Consider the following 26,398-nt stretch of genomic DNA (forward strand, 5'->3'; position numbering starts at 1 on the left):
CTTCCCCCTTCCATTTATAGACCTGCGCCTGCCCCACCCCACCAATGACATCACAAAAGGGGCAAGGAAGGCAAATGCATATAAAACCAGAAGTAGGAAGCCGGCAGTCTAAAGTCGCAAACGGCGCAGCGAGTTCGGCCCAAACCCATCTGACCCGTGGGTATTGGGCCAGCCTGCAAATGACTAGTTCCAACAATACCAGCCAGTGATACAGTTTATGCCTGGGAACATGCAATCCTTGGTCACTTGGACAGTGCCAGCAAAGCACTGGCAGAGAGAGATATACATAGGCCTTAGCCAAATCCTTTTGACAATGAAAAAGCTCTTTGGGACACACCGTGGCTCATACGCAGTCAGTCTCTTTTCCACATACATTTCAACCTTTTGGAGATGCATGGAGATTAAATGATTAGCACTGTATATAGGTGGGATTCCTCAAGGTACCCTGGTTTTCTCCCACATCCCAAAAACACACAGACAGGTTAATTGGCTCCTGATAATATTAGCCCAGGTGTATCTGAATGTGATAGGGCCCTTAGTTTGTAAGCTCACTGGGGCAGGTACGGATGAGAATATAATAGGGACCTCAGATTGCAAGCCCCCCTGGGGCAGGGACTGATTGGAATATGATAGTGACCTTAGGGCTATTCCACACGGGGAGATCGGCAGGCGTTTGCGGTCGCGGCGACAAAGCGCAGCGCCAGTCGCCGCGACCGGCGCAGGCGACAGTTTTGTATGGGCGCCTATGTAAAAACGCCTGTGCTAACCACACGAGGCGATGCGCTTTTCAACAGTCGCCTGAAAATGCCTCGCCAGGCTTTTTCAGGCGACTTTTGAAAAGCGCATCGCCTGGTGTGGTTAGCACAGGCGTTTTTACATAGGCGCCCATACAAAACTGTCGCCTGCGCCGGTCGCGGCGACTGGCGCGGCGCTTTGTCGCCGCGACCGCAAACGCCTGCCGATCTCCCCGTGTGGACTAGCCCTTAGATTGTAAGCACCAATAGGGGAGGGGCTCATGGGAAAACTGTATAACTTGTTTCATGTTTAACTTATTTTAATTGGCCTCTGGACATTTATCCTGCAAATTAAAATAATTTACTGTGGCTGCAAAATCGTGTAAAAGCAAGAAATCTCGTAAAAACATAGGAAATCGGTGCAGGAAAGAAAACATCCAGTTATTAACAAGGCTAAGCTAACTGAGTACCCCAAAGTGCCTGGTTGTAGGCAGGGCAGGTCCTGGCAATATTATTAGACAGCTGATATTATTATAGCGTAAGACTAAGTACACATACTGAGGAGCCATACACAAGGTTATTCAAGTACTAAAACTCTATTGTGTCCTTAGAGTTTACAGTATAAATGTGGTCCCTTGAGCAAAAATAATTTAAGTGACTTGCTCAAAGCCTCAAGATGGTGGCACAGTAACCAAATGAGCCATTCTTTTTATGCTCTCATAGCCCTCTTATTGTTATGAGTTGCCTTGATTATAGGATGGACTGGGAATAAGGTCTGATGCCACCGTGTACATGGGAAGGGTCGAAGACCGACATTTGAGCCTGTTCCGAGCTAGTGCCTTGATAGAGAGCAACTAGATCTAGTATATTAATTTCCATGTATCTGGCACAATATACCAAAAAAAGCTTTCATTTGTAGATATTTTGCATAAACCAATAATGCTGGTCCCAGTGGCCTCATATTTTCATTAGTGAATAGTAGTCAATGACCTCCTAACCCGGGCTTTAGAAAGAGACGTCATCTAATTACATTTATTACATTCATCCATCTATTTGATCTTGGGACACTGTGAAAAACTATGGGTGTTTAATCCTTCCCTACACACATTGAGTAGTAGACCATATTCAGTATGGAAGTTTGAAGTGTAAATTAATTCTGCCCTTTCAGTAACTACTTTGCCTTGTGCTTTATGCCACATGAATGACATATGGTATGTCTGTCTAGCTCCTGGACCAGGTCATTCCATTGCAACACTACATGGGTAAAGCCAGGCTGCCAATGTGTCGTAAGAGGTATGAATTTAGTGCTGCAGAAGTCTGGAGGCAGCATGATGGCTGCAGCTGCACTGGGTGGAAGATTTTGACAGACATTTAAATCTCCCATCCTCAGTCCCCAGTGAAGAGCATTTCATGGAAGTGGGTGGCAGCAGCAGTGGTTGGATGGTGGTGCAAGCAGCCAGGGTTAAGTGCAGGTTGGGGGCTGGTGGGGGTACAAGAAGTGGGGTGGCCTAAGGAGCATAATATTGAAATCTGCATGAACTAGTTCTACTCACCTCCTATATAGCGTTTTCCTCTTATGATGCTAACCTTGTAGTGCCCTAGCTTTGTGAGGAGCACTCGGTACCATTAAGCATGTTGGATCTAAATTGTTCAACTTCATGTATATCACAATGCATGAAAAATAATTTGTACATAGAAAGATTTGAAGATTATAAAGATGTGTCATCACAAGGAGGTTGGTCATTCAAAAAAAGTCTGATGGTGAGTTGGGGGGTTGTTGGTTTAGCTAAGGCAGCACTTCATGTGTGGTTATGTTGAGGTGGAGGGGTTGGGTTTAATAGTGTTGAGAACAGGCAGTCCTCTATTAATCTGTATTTCTCTCACCTCAGTCTGAGACACATAGAAGCACTGGAGTATAGCTCCAACCACTAGGAGATAGGGCACTAAGCATATACAGCTGCATGTGAGGATAAGGAAAATCATTGACTGTGTGATAGCAGGACCTCCCCTGCCAAAATAACAAGGTATAGAAATATTAATATAATTAATTTGGTGCTGCTCTATTGGCATGGGAAGGTTGACTCTATTCTGCCATATGTGTGCTTTTTCTACATATTATTAATCAGCTATTGGTTAAAAAGTAATTTTTTTTCAGCTCCAATGAAATCCCCACTGAAGGCCAAGAAAACACCTAAAAGTGTGGATTTTGCAGGGAGTGTAGAGCCGGTCATTTTCCAGATTTGTGGCAAGAGCAAAGATAATGTGACCCAGGCCTCCAACTGGCTGAATGATCTCATATTAAAAGAGCAATCTGAGAATGTTATCAGCTGGGAATGGCCTGAGGGGTTCAGTATCCATGATAAAAATAATCTGAATGATCTTGAGGCTAAACATCAAGTCGTCATCAAGGTAGAACCTTCAAAATTACGCATTTCTGGCCTCACAAGGGATGTTCTGAAGGTATCACTTGAGGTCCAAGCCATGATAGAGAAAAAAAAGGACAAGAAAACCAAAACGCAAGAAGCACAACTTTGTTTGAACCTCGTAGAGTGGAAATACCGCAACGGAGAGAAGTTTGTGGCTTTTGACAAAATAACTAACATGGATCTGGAGAAGAATCAGGACAATGTGCTACAAACTGTGACTGTAAATATTAAAGGGGAAAAATACAAAGTTGACTTTCAAAACAAATGTGTCTATAACAATCTGAGAAAGAGAATATGCATCCAAAGAACTCTTAAAGGTAAAGTTGGTAAATGTATTAATCAGCTTGAAAGACATAGGGGCCTTTATTACTGGCAGCAACTTCTGTTTCTCGCAGGTCATTCAGTATGGCTTCTCTTGGGCAGAATGGCTAATATTTTCCATCTGCCTTGAGGCAGCCATTTATTCAACCTCAGATCCTTACTGTAGGGGCTTTAGATTTGGCATCCAGTGCCCATTTGTTCACTAACCAATTCATTTCAGTGGTGCAAATGTTTGGGGCTTTGAAAGCCAGATGCACAGTTATCTCTTGATAAATCTGTGCTTTTGCTGTAAAACTTTAAATTACAGTTTATGTAAGAGGGAACATTTAATTAGGAATCCAAACTGCGTTGAGTAGGACTTCCCCATCTCATCCTTCTACCAGTTTGTACCCCACATTACTCCCAGTCTTATTCTGCAGGGGCCCTGCTTTTTCCTGATTACTGGGATGAAATGGAGACAGTGCTGTACAAGGAGGTTACCCTGGATCCTACTGGGAAGGAATACAAACGGATCAAAGCTTTGACTTCAAGATCGTGTGCCATTAATATACTGATGGTAGGTAACTGATTGTTCTGCCTGTTTTTAAAAGTATTGAAGGGCAGTGGGAGCAATTTGTAATGTACATTTTGTCTGAAATGCCCCCCAAACTGTATTGCTTCCATCAAATCCATGGGTGAAGGTTTAAAACCAGAAAAAAAGACCATATTCTATAAAATATGTATAGATGCTTCCTGCACCCATAGAGATTTACTATTTCTCCCATACAGGGAGTGTGGACAAATGAGGTTCAAGTTGCTTGTGATCCTCTACACTATTGCTTTATTCTATTGCACACAACTTGTCCACTGGGTTTCCAAAAGACTGAGCCTGTGGTTGCCTCTCTATATTGATTGTATGTACAGGCTAATGTATGTACCATACTTATGCGTCTCTATTTAGATCACACGCATACAGAACAAGCACTTGTGGCAGAATTACCAAATCAGAAAGCAAAGTATCGACGCAAAGAATGAGAAACTGGATACAGAGAAGCAACTGTTCCATGGGACTCAGGAATCGACAATCAAGATCATCAATCAGCACGGATTCAACCGCAGCTATGTGGGAATGAATGGTGAGACCTGGGAGCCTTTAATTATATAAATGAGCCTTTTTGGTGTCCAGCAGTTCCCTGGCCGCTATGTATAGGAATAACAATTTAATAGACAAATAAACTATATAAAATATGTCGATTTAATTGATATATAAACTTGAAACCTGATGATAAGAAATGATTAGAATCTCATATTGGGGTACATTTGCACAAACCTCTCCCCGGGTAATAAAACCATATCCCTCATTATCACTTTGCACATTTGAGTTGTTCCATGACACGTGACAATCTTTCTTCCTTTCCACAGCTGCTTCATATGGGAATGGGACGTATTTTGCAGTGGATGCCAGTTACTCTGCAGCAGATACATACTCCAAACCAGACAAAAATGGGCAGAAATATATGTATTTGGCACGAGTGCTCACAGGTCTCAGCTGCCTTGGGCACCACCAAATGATTTCACCCCCATCCAGGAGCACGTCAGACCCTACAGATCTGTACGACAGTGCAACAGATAACATCACAGCGCCGAGAATGTTTGTCATATTCAATGATGTGCAGGCCTATCCAGAATATCTCATCACCTTTAAAATGTGATGCAGTATGGCCAGTGGCATAACTAGATATTACAGGGCCCCACAGCAAATTATTTTTCAGCCCCCAAAAATGTCTAGAGGTTTACTTGTTTTACCAATGTTTATTAAAATCCTCATGGGGCTCTTTTACCTCCTGGGCCCCCTGCAGCCACAGGGTCTGCTTCCTCTATAGTTGAGTATGGCTGCTCCCACCAGTATGGGGAGGATTTTATGTCCTGAATTACTGTTATGAAGGCATGGATGGGAATATTTATGACCTCCTCTGATGTATAAACCTGAATGTTGTTAATAATGGTTAGCAGTTGAATTGTTTGTAGGTTATTGTGCCCTTTAACCCTTTTATCGCTGCCCTTTAATTCCTCATTCCCACTAGTGTTAATGGTTTGTATAGAGCAAAAAGTACCTCATTCTGCCCACTGATTTGCTCACGTCACTTCTGTAATCTATGGGGTTAGACATGCAGGAGCAAAAATTGAAACCTTAAACTCCAGGGGCGCCAGTTTTACATATGATGTATTAGAGGCAAACTGGAAAAATCACTACATTTCAAAATGTAAATACTGTTTCCCTGTGTTCCACCCCAGCGTTAATTTATCCTCTCACTGTGGGCCCTTCTGCTGATTTTATGACAGTGACAGGGACAATGTGGGGCAATATTTCATGGAATATTTTAATCTGAAGTTCACCTTCACAAAGAACATTCCAAATCACATGACTGTAGGGTGTAATGTGTCATATGTAATATGTCAGGGCTTTGGCTGCCATGTGTAGTTCTGCTTCACATCAGCTTCCCATAGAGCTGCAGTTACAGGGGAACTCCGTCCAAACACAATTTAAGCTTTTTGAAAAGTAAACATAGTTTCAACCACTGTGTAATATACATTGATTAAGAGATTTGCAGCCTGTTCATGATTTTTAATGTAATAATATGGTTTGTTACCTAAGCTTAGCCCCCTGCATCGTTTCTGGGCTGCTGCCCTCTGAAGCAGCAGCAATGAGGCCATCCCCCTATTCCACTCCACACTCAAAACTTTAGCGACAGAGCAGGTTAAAGGGGGGCTGCATCACTAATGCAGAGAGTGCTTTTTTTTTTTTCTTTATTGAAAGGCAGAGTTTGTGCTTTCTTCACCCTTAAGTGCACAGTGCTAAAGTACAAAGTGCTGGGTGCCCTGAGTCATACCCAAAAGCATGGGCTCCAATACTCGAAAGCCCCAGGCCAAAGAGCTGAAAGTGTCAGGAATCTTTTAGCTCTACCCTTTTCAAATCACAATTTGCCAGGAGTAGAATTAAAGAGATTCTCATACAGTACTCTGTGGTTACTTTGAAAGAATAGCAAAGTTTTGCAAAATCATGGGGGTTTCGTCACACATCAACTCCTACGCCTCATGGTTCGGGAGAATCCCTTTGTCCCCGGTTTCCACCGAAGCTTCTTCCAGGTTACCAAAAGCCTGGGGCAGAGACCAAAAGATCCATGTAAAGTGAAACACATATAAAAAACATAAATAAAAAGTGCAATAAAAAGAAGTGCAATAAAAAGTGCTCAAAGTGCAGTGGTATGACTTCGGCTGGCGGGCAAATTAAAACATTTTCTTGCTAGCCAAAATGCCGGAGCAAAGAATAAAAGCAAACTTAAAGCTTTAAAAAATGCTTTGTGCAATGTGTGTGACCCCATTGTGAGTCTGGCACCTCCCATAGGGGGCACAATACCTTAGGCTTTCGTAGTGTCGAGGGCCCTGGCCAGAGGATCAAGTGTTTATCCGTCGAACCAGAAGAGGCTTTTACATCCCAACTGATAAGAACAGATACTACACTTGATCTTAGCCAAAAAGCCGAGAAGCTCACCACACTAGCAGAACCAAATTTACAGTTTAAAAACTAGAAATTCTGCTGTTAGAGATCCAGGATTCGGTTCGGGATTCGGCCAGGATTCGGATTCAGCCGAATCCTTGTCCCTGGCCGAACCGAATTAGAATCCTAATTTGCATATGTAAATTAGGGGTGTGTAGGGAAATCAAGTGACTTTTCATCACAAAAGAAGAATTTTTTCCACTTTTTTCCACTTTTTCCGTGCATATGCAAATTAGGATTCGGTTCGGTATCCTTGGTGAAAGATTCGGGGATTTGGCCAAATCCCAAATAGTGGATTCGGTGCATCCCTACTTAGAGTTACCAAAGGCGTCTTTTTGCCGATCCCTGGTAGCTAGGCTAGGCACCTTGCCTCATGGCAGAAGCGGCCCTGTAGTGGGCTGTCCTCAGCCTGCATCCTCCATATCCCACAATTCCCTGCACAAATGTTGTCAATAAGGAGAGGCTACCGTATGTAGTTCCTGCATGCTCTCTGTAAACTGTGAAGAAGTTGTTAAAATTTGTATCATGAGTGTTTCAGTCCCTCCTCCCCTGCCACTATTTCAAATGATGCAGAAAGAGAAGAACTGCTATGCAGCTGGCCGTGGGATATTTGCACATGGGATATTACTGAAAATCTGCTGACTGGACAAGCTCTCCACCAATGAAAATGCTGTCAGTAGCAGCGATAGGGGGTAATTATGATGATAGAAAAGACTGTAGTAGGCCCAGATTACTGACTGTGTCTGTGCGGGAATCATTGGTTTGGATTTATCTGTTCTCTGTTACAGTTCCAGCTTTTGTACTAACGTAATTAATAAAGACACGTATATACATTCTGTGCAGCCAGTCTCGTTTCTCAGACACGTTCATTGTACTATTCATTCTTTTAAAAATATTCAGAAAATGAGGATGATCACTAATTTAGTAAATGATCAAGAATGCGATCTCCTGATAGGAGCTGGGAACTACAACAAGGTGCTGTCCACTGCTCCTTTATAACTGGGACAAAGCAGGGTGAAAGAACAAGCTGAGTTTAAGTGTAGGGGCATGTGGGATGACAAGCTTTATTTGCTTGCCATTAATAGGCTGGGCCACTTGGGGCTTTCCCAGAAGAGACGGAATATGAAACCAGAGACAAACAGATCACAGAGCCTGACACTCCCAGTTTGTTAGAAATGAAACAGAAACAAAACCTCTCCCTCCAAACAACAGTGAATGCTTCATACTACCCCTTCCAAGGATCTCCTCTGGCGACCCACGATAACCTGTCAATTCTAACTGCAAACACCACACTCACGCTGCCCCGAGCATGGGGGACACTGAGGCTTTCCAGTTTCCAGTGGCCCTGGAGTGGGATCTGGGCCCTGAGAAGCTGAAGGAACTGAAGAACAAGCTACTTTTGTATTTCCAGAGCAAGAGCAGATCAAATGGAGGGGAATGTGTGATCAAGGACCTCGACTGCACCCAGGGATATATCCTCATCCACTTCAGACAAGAAACAGGTAGGATTGTGGGGTACAGGGATATGTCCTCATCCACTTCAGCCAATAAACAGGTAGGATTGGGGGGGGTCAGGGGTGCTTCGCCAATGAGGCGAGTTGAGCCACCAGGGGCGACAAAAGTGCTGCTCCTGGTACTTTAAGAGAGAATTTCTGGGGAGGGGGGGCAGCAGCAACTGCTGCTGCCTCAGGCGGCAAAGGGGCCAGGATCGCCCCTGGGGGGGGGGTACAGGGATATGTCCTCATCAATTTCAACCAAGAAACAGGTATGATTGAGGGTACAGGGATACGTCCTTGTCCACTTCAGCCAAGAAACAGGTAGGATTGGGGGGTACAGGGCATGTCCTCATTCATTTCAACCAAGAAACAGGTAGGATTGGGGGGGTACAGGGTTATGTCCTCATCCATTTCAACCAAAAACAGGTAGGATTAGGGGGGGTAAAGGAATACAGCCTCATTCACTTCAGCTTAGAAACAGGTAGGATTGAGGGTACAGTGATATGTCCTCATCCACTTCAGCCAAGAAACAGGATTGAGGGGTACAGGGATATGTCCTCATCCACTTCAGTCAAGAAACAGGATTGTGGGGTACAGGGATATGTCCTCATCCACTTCAGTCAAGAAACAGGTAGGATTGGGGGGGTACAGGGTTATGTCCTCATCCATTTCAACCAAGAAACAGGTATGATTGGGGGTACAGGGATATGTCCTCATCCACTTCAGCCAAGAAACAGGATTGTGGGGTACAGGGATATGTCCTCATCCACTTCAGTCAAGAAACAGGTAGGATTGGGGGGGGGGTACAGGGTTATGTCCTAATCCATTTCAACCAAAAACAGGTAGGATTAGGGGGGGTAAAGGAATACAGCCTCATTCACTTCAGCTTAGAAACAGGTAGGATTGAGGGTACAGTGATACGTCTTCGGTCAAGAAACAGTTAGGATTGGGAGGTGAAGGGATTGGTCCTCATCATGCACTGTGTGGTGCTATTGGAGATGTTAGTGTATGTTGGGTGATGTGTAAATGGATACAAATACAACTGAGTGTGAGCAGGTTGGTTGCTAAAACTGGGTACAAGCAGATACACATGACCATGAGAGGGAGGGTATGGTGGCTACAGCACAAGAGATATGCCTGGGCGTGAGTAGGCTTACCCAAATACTAACATGAATTATTTGCTGTGTGACATTGCAGCTATGCAGCAGGTTTTGCAGAAAGAGAATCACAAACTGACATTATCTGGTGGAAAGAAACTAAAGTTAAATGTCAGACAACCTGGGGCAATTCATCCAGATCAGGACAAGGCTGAAAATGTGAGTATCTGGGAGCACAGAATGGAGTCTTTAGTCATAATTGGGTGCACTGAATGTTCAGGGAGTCAGTGAGTTGGGACCAGGGGCTAACTTGATGTAATGGCTTTTGATTTTTATGGGGAATTCACAAAAGCGTCTGAAAATCAAATTGCAGTAAAAATGTAAGAAGGTGTAAGGATAGGACTACACGGACGTTTTGGACACAATCCGACACGCTGCGACAAATTGCATGCGATGGAAATAAGGTAAGAGATAGAAATGTCGGATGAAGTCGCAGCGTTGATCCGACACGACTGATGGATGCAGATGCAGCGTGCAGCGTCTGCATCCGTCAATCTTGTTTCATCGGATCAAGGCTTCGACTTCACCCAACAATGCATTCACTTACCTTATTTCCGTTGCATGTGATTTGTCGCAATGCGTCGGATCGCACAGTAATTGTTTTTAATTGCAAATTCACAGCCAAACATTCTAGCACAGGGGAATGGTTATCTTTGTGTTGTTGCTATGATATTTAAGTATACAGATGTGTGTGCTCCAACCACCTCACAAGAGCCCCTTTCGGTCAGAGTGCAGAGCAGTCTACAGACCCTTGCCAGGGGCCAAATATACAGCAGAAAAGAGAAAAACTGCAACACCTCTTAGTTGCAAAATGTGAAAGTTTGTGTTTATTGGTCAGCAACCAACAGGCAACTTTTCAGGCCTAGTCTTGGCCTTTTCTGTTGCTATGATATTTGTAAAAATGTATTGTCACATTTGGTAGGTCATTTTTATCACCAAACTTTCGCATTAACATTAAAAAAAATGTCACTCCATATGACTAAAGAGAAAATATTTTGGTACACATCACTTTTGTTAATTAGGTGTAATAATGACACATTTAATGGTACTGTGACAAATCTATAAAATTAGCAGATACCTGCCCTTAATTTGTTGTTGTTATGACACTTTCACAAATTTGAAATATGACACTTTTAAAACTGAGTTCTTAATAACTTTTTGTGTTTTTAGAATCAACAATCTCAAGAAAGTCTCCAAAACCTTGGTGAGATCTCATTATCCCTGTTATACCCAAATTTAATGTACTACAGTACTAAAATATCCTCTGTGAGGAAGGTGCACTTATCTGCCCCAGCCAGCACCACCCTATATATAACACTGTGTTTGCCCAGAGCAGTCCTTCATATTCTGTCATACAGTCTCACAGTGTAGCCTATTTACCCAATATGCACGAGAGACTACTCAGAATGGGAGAGAAGGGAGGGGGATCTTGGGAGTAAGGTCAAACAGTTTGGGGTAGAATAGAAAAGGGAAGAAGAGGAGATTAGAGACAGAAGGAGAGAGGAGAAGGGTAAGAGGTTTAGGAAGTAGAGACACATTGGGAGAAGATGAAAAATATGCAAGGGGAGAGAAGAGGGAGGATAGAGGAGAGCAAAACCAAACAGTTGAGGGGACGATAGAGAAGGAAAGGAAAAGGGATTAGAGACAGGAGAGAGGAGAAGGGAAGGGGGTTTGGGAGTGAAGACAGTTGACAAGTGGAAAAGGAAATATAGAAGGGGAGAGAAGAGGGAGGAGAGGGAGAGAGAAGGACCAAACAGACAGGGGAGAATAAAAGAAAGAAGTAGAGAAGTACATAAAATGGCTTATAAAATGTTTAAGGAAAGAGGAAAGGGAAAAAAGAAGACAGTCCTCCACACACACATCTGGGACTAAAATAAAGAAATCAGAATACTTGAATGAATTTGATACTGGTTAGTGGGTTATAGACATTCCAAATCAGTGAGAATTACTCTCACTTTAACTGGCTCTCTGTTTCTCTTTTGTAGTTGCAGAGCAAGTGCCCCAGGAACCAAATACAGGATCGAATGATTCCCTACCTCCTGTGATCCTGATTGGGAATGTCCAGGTCTCCTCTTCTCTTGAGATGTTAAACCTCCTGGTGGAGAATGTCAGCAGCAAACAAGAGGATTTAGACTTCCACGTAGAGATGATTCCTGAGATCTGCTCTGCTGCTCTCACCTTCACTTGTAACGTTGGTTAGTCCCTGCCGATTTTTTCATCTGGGTAATAAGGACAGTAACTGGGGAATCCAGCATTAAAAGTAGGTAGCAGAGAAAAGAGAGTAAGAATTAGATTGTACAACCCTGTGGAACTCTATAGGAGGGTTGCAATAACATTCTTCTATATTTGTGTTTTCCCTCACAGTTACTCAGTTGCCCCCAGTTTTCCCTCATTTGTCCATTATAACCTCTGATTCATTGTTTTGAGTCACACATCAACATGTCAGGCATCATCCTCTCTGTATATCCTGCCAAGTATGTCCTTCCTCTCCCAATGGAAATCTTATGTTTTCTCAGATATCCCCAGCTTTTTGGATGACTTCTCCAGAAATCACAGGGTGAAACAATTCAAACTCACAGCAAAGTCTTTGGAGGACACTAATATTATCAGGGCAGAGAATCTGCCCCCAAACACATGCGAGGATCACCTGATAATTTACTTTGAGAGTTCACAGCATGGAGCAGGCAGAGTTGAGGATGTTGTACTTATTCCAGAAGAGGATGCTGCAGTAATAACATTTCCTGATACAAGAGGTAAATTAGTGGTCTCTAATAGTAAGGTACTGTTGGGGATGTGCAGAGGAGACTACATTTGGAATAGGGGGGCAAAAAAACAAGATGTGCATCAAAGGGACAAAAAACAAATACTAAATAATATTGTATGGAGTTATAGGGATTTTTATTATAAAAATACACTTACATTTATTCATCAAACATAACATCAGGAAATTAAAATGCCACAAACTCACCCATACACCGCCTGCAGAATCCATCCCTCTGTCCATAGGCAACAGTCCAAAACCCTCCAAACCACCACAATTTGCAAGGCAAAACTTGCAGAGTCTTGTTTTTGTCCATTTGGCCTTTATACCACCCCAAACACAAAAACAACAGTCAGAAAAAAGACTTGTTTGGTATAATACTACCCTCCAAAATTTCATGAAAACAAATCAGAACTAAAACAATGTACAGGACATGTCTCTCCTTGTACTCCGGGCTGGACATTGTTACCACCATCACCCTGAGAACAAAAGGAGTGCAGTATCAGAGTACGGGAGACCATATTAATAAAAGTACAATAGTTCCCCCCCCCATACAGCACATAACAAGAGGGCATGTTCATGAAGGAGAAAGGTGCAACCCTCGCTATTGCCTTTTTGACCTTCTTATATACTGTGCCAGAGTTGCTCTCATAATGTTGTCAGGAGTAGCCATAGAGTATGTACAGTATGGAGTTATAGGGATGGACCTGGAAACAAATACTAAATGTTATATGGAGTTATAGGGGCATTGGATTTTAGTGGAGCACTTCCAGGGTTTGGCTCCATATCCTACTGCAATTAACACTACACATCCAGTTTATCCAAAATGAAAACCAGAACTTCTTTATATTTTTAGCTGCCAAGATGGTGATGGAGAAACAGCATGTGTTTGGGAAGAGGCTGATTTCAGTGTATCCATTCTACGAGTCCCCAGGCATAACTCTATATGGGAAGAAGGGACCATGTGTAACATTACCCGAACCTCTGGAGGTGCCAATCAGTCCTTATGTACTGGAATTCATACTGGGAGAATTACAGATAAAAGACAACATAGACAAAAAGATGGCAGATAAGAATTGTGACATCACATGGCCAGATCCAAACTGCCCTAATCTCACCATTAAACTCTCCATTCCCAGCTCCATATCATCTCATTTCAGGACAATGGCAAAGATTGTACGGACATGGAACGATCAGGTTTACACTGAATTCTCCCTTATTATTTCCAAGTTTAAAGCTGCAGAATACAAAATTAATCCATCAGTTTGGGAAGCCATCAAAGGAGAAGTCAGCAGCCCAACATATGAGGAAGTTTTGGTCAAACCAGACCTTGCCAAACAGAAAGTCTTCCTTGCAGGACTCTCCAAGGATATTACTAAGATAGAAGAAACCTTTAGAGAACTGATAGAAAATACCACCCAGGAGATTTATAGACAAAATGAAAGCTTGGTTAAAACCATGCCCCTCTCTCCTGCTCTCTATGAAATCATGAAAAGAAGTGGCCTTGAGAAGAGCCTACAGAAATCATTTCCAAAGGTAAAGATCTCCTATGATGTAGAAAGAAAGAATATTGAGCTCTATGGGCTGAAAGAGGAAGTGTTTGGATCACAATGTGAAATACTAAACTTGGAAAAAGGTTTCAAAAGCAAACCCATTACTCTTGAGGATCACATGGTAAAATTCCTGATCGCAGCAGGGCATGAAGAACTCTCATGTTTTCTCTTTATACAGCACAATATTAAAACAATGTTTAAGATTGAGGATGATAAAGTCAGTTTGATTGGATTCTCCATAAAAGATCTGTCAGATGCAGAAGAACAAATGAGATGTGAGTTAGACTGTAAGCAACTTACTGTTGAAGACAAGATGATTATCCAAAAACCTGAATGGAAAAGTTTAAAGGAACTTGTGCATGGAACATTTAATGCTGAGACACAAACCATTGTGATTGAGGAGTTTCCCAGAGCAGCAGAGAATCAGGTGGTTATTGCTGGTCTGGCTCCCAGTGTAGGGATCGCTTCCCAACAGATCCATGACTTTCTAGAGAAAAACACTACTATACAGAAGGAAATCAAGGTAAAATCGGTAGCGGTCATGCAGTTTTTCATGGAGAAGAAGGAGCAGGATGTGAAAAAAATAAAAAAGAATATTGAGCTTGAGATGAAGCACAGGACTATCTCCATGTGGGGTCCAAGACTATACGTTCAAGAAGCAGCTGGATTTATAGAAAATGTATTGTCTTCTCTGCACTGGGATGTACTGCAGATTAGGAAGCCTGGAGCCAAGAAGTTCTATGTGAGGAACAAAGAGATGCATGTTACTACCGCAAAGAATAAATACAACTGTGTGATACACTTACAAGAAGATGGAGAAGATGGATTTATTTCTGATGTGACATGTGAAGGTGTACTACATTATCAAGTGAATCTGCCAGGTGAAGTGACTGTTGCAGTCTATAAAGATGACCTGACCCGTCACTCTGTAGATGTTGTAGTTAATGCAGCCAATGAAAATCTGATGCATGTTGGGGGACTGGCAATGTCCCTATTGAGAGCTGCAGGACCCAAACTGCAAACTGATTCTGATCTCATTATTAAAGCACAAGGGAGGTTATCGACTGGTGAGTCAGTGATTACAGATGCTGGGAATCTGCCATGCAAACAGGTTATACACACTGTAGGGCCTATATGGAACTCAAACTGTCCAGGAAAATGTGATCGGCAGCTCCGGAAAGCAATAACTAGTGGCTTAGATCTGGCTGCACGTAAAGGACACAGGTCCATTGGGATCCCAGCTCTCAGCTCAGGGATTTTTGGATTTCCATTAAAAAGATGTGTGGCCCATATCCTCGAGTCGATTAAGGAATATGTGGAGGATAACTCTGCACACAGCAGCATTAAACAAATCCATCTCGTTGCTCATGATTCAACTACAGTCCAGGCCTTTACAGATGCTCTCAGAGCTGGATCTGAAAAGCAGAATGTTGGATCAGCACCGAAAGCAACAAGTGTCGTCTCAGTTAATAAACGTGAGAAGTCACCAGCCAGAGTCACCAACTCTCAGCAAGAGACTGTAACAACCAAGGAGGGGCTTATCATTAAGATTATCCAGAAGGCGATTGAAGACTCCACTGTAAGTATCTCGTTTCAGAGACTCAAAACTGAGGGCAAAGTGACAAGCCTGGATAATTGGGAATGCCACAAAGGTTTTCGAGTAGGTGGGCAGATCTTTAGAGGGGTGGCAGGTAGATCAAGTGGTTTATTTAACCCTGTTAAATAGAAGTAATCTCTCGTTTAATCTGCTTTGCGTGCTTATAGGCACTCACAACAGGCATGGATTTTTCAGGAACCCCCTATTTTCCTCCCCTTCACCTGTTCATCTGCCGTCCAGGCACCCACCATAACCACTGCCCTACCGGTTTAGGGAAATTTGGGTCTCACGGCTTGCATGGCAGTCTGACTTGCCCAACAGCTTCTATTTGCCATTTTGAATAAAATAGATTTTTGTTTCAGACTGATGTCATTGTGAACAGTGTGGGGCAGACGCTCCAACTAAAAGATTGGCAGATAAGCAGAGCCTTGTCCAGGCGGGCTGGACCTCAACTACAGCAGCTCCTGTTGGATAGCAGCCAAGGGGCATCAGTGCAAATTGGATCAGTACTCTCTACTGACAGCTGTGACCTCAAGTGTGCGAAGGTTCTTCATGTTGTGATGTCACAATCGGACCGCAGGATAGGAGCATCTGAGAGGGTAAGTGTTTCTCATTCCTGACATAAATATCTGAGAATTTGCCTCTCTGGACATGAAGTGATTACTGGTTATAAAGCAGCACCACTGTGTATTAGCAGGAGGTGCAAATTCAGATTTGTGTGGTGCAATCCGGACCGCCATCAGAAATCGCAGGGCCCCATACGACAAAATTTCCTGGGCCCACTGTAAGCCCCACCTACAGGTCCGCCTTCCTCAACCCACAGGTCCCCCCCCACACAGTAAAAAAACAAATAAAATATTGGTGGCTAGGGTTCCCACATGTTAATAAAAAGATATTGGTGGTCAGGGCCGGCCTTAGGCCAATTGGACCATTTGGGCCCAATTGGGCCCCGCACCTCTGGGGGCCCACAATAATATTTCCCTCAGCACAAGATGCTGCCTGGCCTGCCCCCAACTTTGAGAGTCCAGCCCATCCCCAAATCCATAGGTCCAGCCCACCCCCAACTCTGATAAGCCAGCCTATCCCCCAACTCCATAGGTCTAGCCTGCCCCCAACTCTAAAAGGCCCAGCTTTCCTCCTACCTTGATAGGCCCTGCCTGCCCCCAATCCAACCAAGCCTGCTCCCAAGCTGAATCGGCCCAGCCTGCCCCAAACTAATTGGCCCAGTCCACTCTCCTATTTCCTCCCTCTCTCTCTTACCCTGTGTGCCCCTATTATGTGCCCCTATTTTATCCCTCTCACTCTCTTACCTTGTCTGCCCCTTTCCTTTCTATTTTGTGCCTGTATGCCCTTATTTTCCTAAATACTTGCTGTGTCAGTAGCCAGCAACACTTTGTCTAGGGGCCCCGCCAACATGGTCCCAATTGGGCCCCACATTTGATAGGATCAGCCCTGTTGGTGGTCAGGACCCCCCATAAAAAAAACATTTGTGGTCAGGGCCCCCCCATTAAAAAATATTGGTGGCTAGGACCCCACATGAGAAAAAAAAATTGGTGGCCAGCCCCCCCCCCCCACACATTATAAGAAAATTGGTGGCCAGGCCCCTTAAACATCCATGCCTTCCCGAAATCAGCAGCTCTCACAACTCTCCCCCCCGATGGCTGCCCTGTGCAATAGTGTCAGTTGTGATCTGCCCCAGGGAATGAATAATTGGAATATCATTATTAAGGACAGATCTGCTTGGCATCTTGTTATAAGGGTGTACACAGCAAGTAGGGTATCCCCCCCCCCGCATATAAAATCTACATGCTGCAGGACGGGGAAATAATAGATAATAGATGCCTTAGATGGGGAAATAATTCCTTCCTGACTCCAAGATGGCAATTGGACCAGTCCCCAGGGCCAGTTTTATGGGTAGGCAGGGAGCGACGGGTCAGTCTCTGCATCAGAGTTAATTGGAGTAGCCCTGTAATTCCTCGCTTGCTAAAAAAACATTTGACCCTTTCTTGAAGCTATCTAATGTATCTGCCAGTTCAAATGATTCAGGAAGAAAAATCCCACAACTTCCCAGCTCTCATTGTAACAACCCTTTCTGAATATTAAGATGGAACCTCCTGTCCTCTTATCTGATTTTCTCCCTCGCATACCACAATGACTGCTTGTTGTACCTTATCTATCTATATATTTTAAGTCATTCTTGCACTCACTCGCATTGTGTCTCCCGTTCTTACATTCAGGTACTCAGGAGAAGTATAAAAACCTGCCTGAAGCTGACTGAACAATACGGCTTGCAATCAATATCAATTCCAGCTATTGGCACAGGAAAACTGGGTTACCCTAAGAATCTGGTGGCAGGCACAATGTTTGACACAATTTCAGACTTCAGTGCTAATTCACAAAGTCTCCAAGAAATAAATATTGTCCTTCACCCGAAAGATACAGAGAATATCCAGGTAACTGAGAAATGGTATGAAGTGAAACTCAGAAAGGGACAGTATGAAGTAAATCTCAGAAAGGGACAGTATAAAGTGGCACTCAGAAAGGAACGGTATAAAGTGACACTCAGAAAAGGGACAGTATGAAGTGGCACTCAGAAAGGAACGGTATAAAGTGGGACTCAGAAAGGGAAGGGATACAGTGGCACCCAGAAAGGGACGTTATAATGGGGCACTCAGAAAGGGACAGTATAAAGTGGCTCTCAGAAAGGAACGGTACAAAGTGGGACTCAGAAAGGGAAGGTATACAGTGGCACCCAGAAAGGGACGTTATAATGGGGCACTCAGAAAGGGACAGTATAAAGTGGCATTCAGAAAGGGACGGTATAATGTGGCACTCAAAAAGAGAAGGAATGAAGTAAATCTCAGAAAGGGATGGAATAAAGTGACATTCAGAAAAGGGATGGAAAGAAGTGACATTCAGGGAGGAATGGTATGAAGTGACACTCATGGAAGGATTGGAAGTATAGATTGCATTGCCACTATTACTTAAGTTATAGGTTTGTAGAGTCAGTAGGGAACAATTCTTAGTACATGTTTCTGTCCATATCACTTATTGTGTTGGACATTAGGGGGGGTGAGGGGAAACGTTTGCTGAATGTTTGAATATTAAAATTGCTTTCTTACTCCCCTTTAAAGCACTTGTGTTTCCTTCTATAGAACTGTGGAAGGAGTTGGCCAGGGTGCAAATAATTACAATTTTAAATGTTATTGTCCCTAGGTATTTACCACTGAACTTCGCAAGCGCTGCAGCGAGGATTCCTCTAGTGAAAAAGGCATACATTTTGCTTCCAGAACAGCATCAACAGCATCTAGTAAGTACAACCTACATGGTAACTCCATCCTATGTTATGTTCCCTTGCTGAATGCACTGAGGTACACTTTAAGAGATGGATATCATACCATGAATAGTGGACAGCAGAACAAACTTCCAATAGAACAACATTTTTTCACTACTGAAATTTATCATAAACACACTGCAGGTAATACAATTTTAAGAGCAAATAGCTGTCACCCCACATACTTTGAGAAGGCTTACTTTTGGACAAATCATTTGTTGGCCTCTTGTTTTTGTACAGGTCAAGGAACTCCGAGGTGACTTCTAATATCTCATATTTTGCAACAGGGGGAACTTTATTTATTATAATACACAAGTTTTAGTGAGTCATGTGACAGAAATTACATCACTAAGCTCCAATTATAACCTAAGCACAGTTTATAAGGGCATAATTAGATATTCATGGCTCTTGTGTATTTTATATATATATAAATATATCATATGTCATTAGAGAATACATACCAACGGCCGGCAGAACTAGGGGTCCCCTCTCAATATGATATACTTCTCTTAGATAAACTACAATTGGTCGAACATTTTCTATACATTTAATGGTCTAAGTTGTCTCAAATTACACACATACTTATTTGGTAATACAGGTATGGGACAATTATCCAGAATGCTCAGGACCTGGGGTTTTTCCAGGTAATGGATTTTTCTGTAATTTGGATCTTCATACCTTAAATCTACTTGAAAAATCATATACTGGTTTTGGTTCCAACTAGGATAAATTATATCTTAGTATGGATCAAGTATAAGCAGGGGCGTTTCACCAATGAGGCAAGTTGAGGCTCTCGCCTCAGGCAGCAGTGCTCCACTAGGTACCAGGGGCGGCAAAAATGAAGCTCCTGGTACTTTAAGGTTTTCACAGCGGAAATTCGGCTCTGCTATCGCAGAGAGCGCATTTAGGCTCTTTGCGCTATCGTAATGGCCCTCTCTGCTGCCCTCGTGGACCCCCTCAGGGGCAAAAAGATAAGCAAACGGGGGAGGAGGGGTAGCAGCAACTGCCAGGATCGCCCCTGAGTATAAGGTACTGTTTTATTATTACTGATAAAAATAAAATTATTTTTAAAAATTCGGATTATTTGGATTTTGTAATTTGGAGCTTTCTGGATAACAGATTTCCGGATAACGGATCTCATACCTGTACTGACTTTGGTAACACTTATTCCGGCTATACTACGTGTCAAGGATCCCTTAAATATGTATTCTATTTCAATTTCTCACTTTTTATCTTATTTGATGTTTTTAATAGGGATGCACAGAATCCACTATTTTGGATTCTGCCGAACCTCCAAATCCTTTGCGAAAGATTTGGCCATATACTGAACCAAATCCAAATTTGCATGTGCAAATTAGGCGTGGGAAACATTGTTTACTTCCTTGTTTTGTGGGTTCCTTACTACAGGAAGGATCGGGTACAGAGGGTGGTTGTTAATGGGACATTCTCTACTTGGAGTAAGGTTCTTAGTGGGGTCCCCCAGGGCTCAGTATTGGGTCCACTTTTATTTAACTTGTTCATTAATGACTTAGGGGAGGGTGTTGTAAGTAATGTATCAGTGTTTGCAGATGACACAAAATTATCCAGCCCAATTAATTCCATCCAGGATGTGGCATCCTTGCAACAGGATCTTGACAAACTGGCAATCTGGGCAGCTAAGTGGCAAATGAGATTCAATGTTGATAAATGTAAAGTCATGCACCTGGGATGTAAAAATATCCAAGCCACTTATACCCTTAATGGGACTGCACTAGGCAAATCCATTATGGAAAAGGACCTTGGAGTCCTTGTAGATGATAAACTTGGCTGTAGCAAGCAATGCCAGTCAGCAGCATCAAGGACAAATAAGGTCTTGAGCTGTATTAAAAGGGGCATAGAGTCACGGGAGGAGGGGGTCATTCTTCCACTGTATAGAGCACTTGTAAGGCCCCATCTAGAATATGCCGTACAGTTTTGGTCTCCATCACTCAAACAGGACATTATTGTATTAGAGAGGGTACAGAGAAGAGCAACTAAGCTGGTAAAAGGTATTGAAAATCTTAGCTATGAGGAAAGACTGGCCAAATTGGGGATGTTCACGCTGGAGAAGAGGCGCTTAAGGGGTGATATGATAACTATGTATAAATATATAAGGGGATCATATAACAATCTCTCTAATGCTTTATTTACCAGTAGGTCTTTCCAGCTGACACGAGGTCACCCATTCCGATTAGAAGAAAAGAGGTTCCGCCTAAATATTCGGAAGGGGTTTTTTACAGTGAGAGCTGTGAAGATGTGGAATTCTCTCCCTGAATCAGTTGTACAGGCTGATACATTAGATAGCTTTAAGAAGGGGTTGGATGGCTTTTTAGCAAGTAAGGGAATACAGGGTTATGGGAAATAGCTCATAGTCCAAGTTGATCCAGGGACTAATCCGATTGCCATTTTGGAGTCAGGAAGGAATTTTTCCCCCTCTAAGGCAAATTGGAGAGGCTTCAGATGGGTTTTTTGCCTTCCTCTGGATCAACTGGCAGATAGGTAGTTAATAAACAAAAAAAAAAAAAAAAAAAAAAAAAGGTTGAACTCGATGGACATGTGTCTTTTTTCAACCTTACTTACTATGTTACTATGTTACCATTTTTCATCACATTCTCCCAATTATCTGTATAGTATGACTATTCTGCACCACATGTTCCCACTTCAAAGTCCCATCTTGTTCTCTTCTTCATGTAGATTTCTTTGGAACAGTGACAAGCCCAACACTCGGGGTCCATGAGATGAGAATTGGCCCTATTACCTACCAGGTGAAGACCGGAGACATCACCAAGGAGAATACGGATATTATTGTGAATTCAACCAACAATACCTTCAACCTCCAATCAGGTAAATGCACAATATTCACATTGATTGCTATTACAATTGATAACCCCTGTACCCAAGGACACACCTTCTTACACTGACTTTAAAGAGCTTCTTCAGTCCATTGCCTGCCGTGGATTTTTCTCTCACTTAAAATACTGAAACATTTCGGAAACCCTGATAAACAAAAACATCTAGATTCCTATTTATCAAAGGTCGAATTTTGAATTCATGTGGATTTTTTTTTTATTTGAATATACAAATATATACAATTCAGCTGGGAGGTTATTTAAAGGGATACTGTCATGGGAAAAAATTTTTTTCCCAAAATGAATCAGTTAATAAGAGAAAATTTTAATACTTACCGTAATTTTCTTTTCCTGAAACAAACTCATGGCAGTGGGTCACTTGTATGTATCCCTGCCCCCGCAGGATTGGACAGTTACTAATTAGCATAGCAAATAAGAACCTCCTCCTCCCCCTCTACCTTCAGTTCTAGGTTTTCCCAAAGTCAAGATAGGGAGGGATCGTGACCCACTGCCATGAGTTTGTTCCAGGAAAAGAAAATTACAATAAGTATTAAATTTTCTCTTTTCCTGTTCACTAAACTCATGGCAGTGGGTCACTTGTATGAGATGGCAACAAGAATTCACCGGCATACAGGTAATGCAAGCAGGTTATACCTTGCTAAGTGTTTATTGCAGCATGCAATAAACACTTAGCAAGGTATAACCTTCTTGCATTACCTGTGTGCCGGTGAATTCTTGTTGTCATTGGATCGTGAGGTTGCTGTTTCCTCATTTTGCTGTGCACCAGGGATCTCTATCGTTGGGAAGGCCAGGGTGTGCGAGTACTCACTGGATCATTTCACTTGTATGAGATACCATAGCAGTGAAGGGAGGGAAATTGATGCAGTAAACATTTATTGAGACAAAGACACTGTTTGTAAAACAGAATGACCGAAGTTAGTATCTGTTAATGACATTACATCTAATTGATAATGTTTAATGAACGTATTAATTGAAGACCAGACCGCCGCTCGGCACACCTCTTCAGGACTCACTGAGGACCGGACTGCCCATGACATTGCCACTGCTCTAGTAGAGTGAGCTTTAACTAATTCTGGCAATTTCAATGATTTATAAGACTCTTTGATACAGGAGGTAATGTATCTTGCTAAAGTAGCCTTGGAAGCAGGAGCACCTCTTTTGGGACCATCTGGGATCAGGAACAATGAGTCTGATTTTCTAAAATACTTTACTCTTTGAAGATAGACTGATAGGGCTCTTGCAACATCTAGTTTATGTAGTTTTTCTTCTAACTCATTAGAAGGATTCCTATAAAAGACTGGAAGAACAATATCCTGATTGCAATGGAATGAGGATGATACTTTTGGCACAAATTTTGAATGAGTTCTCAAGACCACTTTATCTTGATGGAACACAAGACAATCTTCTGCCACGGATAGCGCATGAATTTCACTAATTCTCCTAGCTGACATTATAGCGATCAAAAATGCCACTTTAAGTGTCATATTCCTGAGAGATACTGACTGTAACGGTTCAAAAGGTTCCTCTATAAGAGCCTGTAAGACAGCAGATAGATCCCACAGAGGTATTCTAGATTTTATTGGAGGATTTATATGGTTTGCAGCCTGAATAAATCTTATTATTATCGGGTCTGTCGATAATGGTTTATTCCAAAGGGCAGATAAAGCAGAAATTTGAGACTTCAAAGTATTTGTGGCTAAACCTTTTTCTAGCCCAGCTTGAAGAAATTCTACTATATGAACAGTCGAGTACTTTTTTGTTTACACCATTCCTTGTATATATTCCAAATTCTATAATATTTGCTTGAAGTTGAAGAATTTCTAGATTGCAGTAAAGTATCTACCACTGCTTCTGACAGCCCAGATTTTTCTAAATTCCTTCTTTCAATAGCCACGCTGTCAGTTGTAAACCTCGGAGGTTTGGATGACAAATCGGACCCTGGGACAATATTTGCGGAATCAGTGGTAGTTTCCATGGCTGATCTATTACCATGTTCTGGAGCTGGGCAAACCATGGCCTCCTGGGCCACCAAGGAGCGATCAGGACTACTCGAGCTTTGTCGTGTCTCACTTTTCTCAAGGTCTTTTGGATCAATGGTATTGGAGGAAACAGATAAGCAAGATGAAACCTCCAAGGTATGGAGAAAGCATCTCTCCCCTCTGCCTGATGATCCCAACTCCTGTAATAATATCTGTGCGTCTTCCGTTTGTATGAGGAAGCCATCAAATCTATCTGTACTGGACCTCATCTCCTCTCTATCTGAGAAAATATCTGTGGATCCAGTGACCATTCTCCTGGATGGATTTTGGATCTGCTGAGATAATCTGCTCTGATATTCAGTTGCCCCAGAATATATGTTGCTGTTAGATGACATAGGTTGTTCTCTGCCCAACGGAAAATCTTCTCCGTCAATCTCATCAAAGACACTGACTTGGTGCCTCTTTGTCTCCTCAGATAACTCACAACTGTCGTATTGTCTGAATGGACATTCACAGACAATCCTTTTAGCCCCTGTTGATAGACCTGAAGGGCTTCCCAAACAGCTTGCAATTACAGCCGATTTGAAGACCAGTTCCTCATCTCTTCTGACCACCAGCCCTGGATTGAATGGTTGTTGATGACTGCTCCCCAGCCCAGATTGCTGGCATCTGTGGTGAGGACTTGCCATTGGGGTAATAGAATGTGTTTCCCTTTCTGAAAATTGAATGGAATGCACCACCACTTGAGATTCTCTTTGGTCTGCCATCTCAGAAATATTTTCTGATTGAGGTTGTGCGAATCCTTGAACCACTGGGTCAGAAAATCCCATTGTAATTGGCGACGATGAAGATGAGCCCAATCGACAGCATCGGCTGCTGCAATCAACTTGCCTATCAAATTGAGGCATTCTTTTGTAGAACAAAATTCTTTCCGTCTGATTAGTTGTATTGATTTTCTGATATCCTCTTTTCTCCTCTTCGTCAGAAAAACTTTCATCTGAATTGAATCGATTAGTACTCCCAAGTACTGAAGCTTCTGAACCGGAATTAATTGAGACTTGCCAAAGTTTATTTTCCAACCGTGGCGTTGTAGAAATTCCAGAACATAATTCTTCTGATGAATTAATAGCTGAAGATCTCTGGCTTTGATTAGGATATCGTCTAGGTACGCATAGACTTGTATTCCTTTTTCTCTCAAAGCTGCAACCAATGTAACTAAAACTTTTGTGAATATTCTTGGTGAAGTTGCTAGCCCGAAAGGGAGGGCTTGATACTGAAAATGCTTTCCTAGCACAAAAAATCGAAGAAACTTCTGGTGAGAACTGGCCACAGGAATATGTAGATAGGTGTCTTTTATATCGATTGAGACCAACCAATCTCCTTGATCTATCTCTTGTACCACACTTCTTAAAGTTTCCATCTTGAACCTTCTGATATGTAGACTTTTGTTTAGAATCCTTAAATCTAGGATTGCTCTGTATTCTCCTGTATTTTTCTTTATTAGAAACAGAGGGGAATAGACTCCTAGCCATCTTTGATGCTCTGGAACTGGTGTTATTACATTTTGTTTGCATAAATTCTTCAAAATTCCTACAAGAGCTTGTCTTGCTCTGGGATCCCTCGGAGCCCTGGACTGCAGAAATAAAGTCCTCAACTGTTTGTGTCTGAATTCTAACTTGTAACCCGAAAATATTAATTGAAGTACCCATCTGTCTTGGATGGTCTTCTCCCATTCCATACGAAATTTCCCAAGCCTTCCTCCAAATGGGTCTTGGGTTTGTCAGGAACAGCCAGGAATCGAACCCTGGTCCCTGTTGTTGGGAGGTTCTACATTACCAGGGTGAGCCACTGGAGGATCTCTGTCATCATGTTAGACACTGCTCTGGACAGACTTGAAATATATTCTTTCTCCCCTGCCTCATTATCCACATGTGTCTTCCATTCCCAATTAATGACCCTTTATAAGCCTGTCCCTGCCCTAAGATCCTGGCTTGATTATCTGAGCTCCTGAGCCCGATCCAGCCCCTTACTTGCGACTTCTGATTCCTGACTCCTGTTCCCACCTGGTTCCTGATTCCTTTCTCTGTGGATTCCCTGGTTTGACCTTCGGCCTGATGAAACGCTGCCTGCCTTTGACCTTGCCTTCTCTTTGGACCTTGCTTGCCTGCCGCCTGCCCAGACCTTCTCCGCCTGTTTATTGGACTTTGCTTGCCTTTACCCAGGTTGTATCTTTCAGTTTATACTGTTATTGATATTTCATTCATCTCCATTAAAAACTCCTTTATCATAACATGGCTTTTGCTGTTAAACCTGCAGTAAATGTGTATCACCTGGGTTATCCAGCATATAGGCTCCATTCATCAGCACCCAAACCTGACAGGGTTAATCTTCTTGCGTCATGTATACTTTCCCCTGTTTCGCCCTGATCTGTTTTCTGGAGCCACGAAAAAGATTGGCTTGTCCAGATCTCCACGCTTGATAGTTCGGAAAAACTCTACCTGGTCTGTATAACTTTGCTTCTTTATAGGTAGATCTCTCAGTCCTTGAATTCGGAAATTGGTATCTTCTACCTCTTCTATCTTGTGGCAAAAAGGGGCTTTTGCCTGCTGTAACC

At 42.6% G+C, this 26,398-nt stretch overlaps 2 protein-coding genes and 1 pseudogene across 3 annotated transcripts in view; 2 read left to right on the forward strand and 1 right to left on the reverse strand.

Moving 5' to 3' along the window:
• Positions 1-7,033, forward strand: part of LOC108701241 (protein mono-ADP-ribosyltransferase PARP14) — a 28,823-nt gene extending 21,790 nt beyond the window's left edge. For both annotated transcript variants that reach the window (XM_041576424.1, XM_018235600.2), the window contains 4 exons: positions 2,890-3,477; positions 3,901-4,037; positions 4,422-4,596; positions 4,883-7,033. In XM_041576424.1, coding sequence (XP_041432358.1) covers positions 2,890-3,477; positions 3,901-4,037; positions 4,422-4,596; positions 4,883-5,172 — 1,190 coding nt within the window. In that variant the 3' untranslated portion in view covers positions 5,173-7,033. The remainder of the gene's footprint in view (positions 1-2,889; positions 3,478-3,900; positions 4,038-4,421; positions 4,597-4,882) is intronic.
• LOC121398481 lies at positions 6,911-7,012 on the reverse strand (annotated as a pseudogene).
• Positions 7,034-8,126: 1,093 nt separating the features above from the next.
• LOC108701242 (protein mono-ADP-ribosyltransferase PARP14) overlaps positions 8,127-26,398 on the forward strand; it is a 29,241-nt gene continuing 10,969 nt past the window's right edge. The window contains exons 1-10 of the mRNA XM_018235601.2: positions 8,127-8,521; positions 9,713-9,831; positions 10,843-10,876; positions 11,658-11,867; positions 12,189-12,425; positions 13,290-15,565; positions 15,946-16,182; positions 17,821-18,036; positions 18,800-18,893; positions 21,630-21,779. Coding sequence (XP_018091090.1) covers positions 8,329-8,521; positions 9,713-9,831; positions 10,843-10,876; positions 11,658-11,867; positions 12,189-12,425; positions 13,290-15,565; positions 15,946-16,182; positions 17,821-18,036; positions 18,800-18,893; positions 21,630-21,779 — 3,766 coding nt within the window. The 5' untranslated portion in view covers positions 8,127-8,328. The remainder of the gene's footprint in view (positions 8,522-9,712; positions 9,832-10,842; positions 10,877-11,657; positions 11,868-12,188; positions 12,426-13,289; positions 15,566-15,945; positions 16,183-17,820; positions 18,037-18,799; positions 18,894-21,629; positions 21,780-26,398) is intronic.

Source organism: Xenopus laevis, chromosome 9_10L (assembly GCF_017654675.1).
Source record: "Xenopus laevis strain J_2021 chromosome 9_10L, Xenopus_laevis_v10.1, whole genome shotgun sequence".
In the NCBI taxonomy this organism is placed as follows: Eukaryota; Metazoa; Chordata; class Amphibia; order Anura; family Pipidae; genus Xenopus; species Xenopus laevis.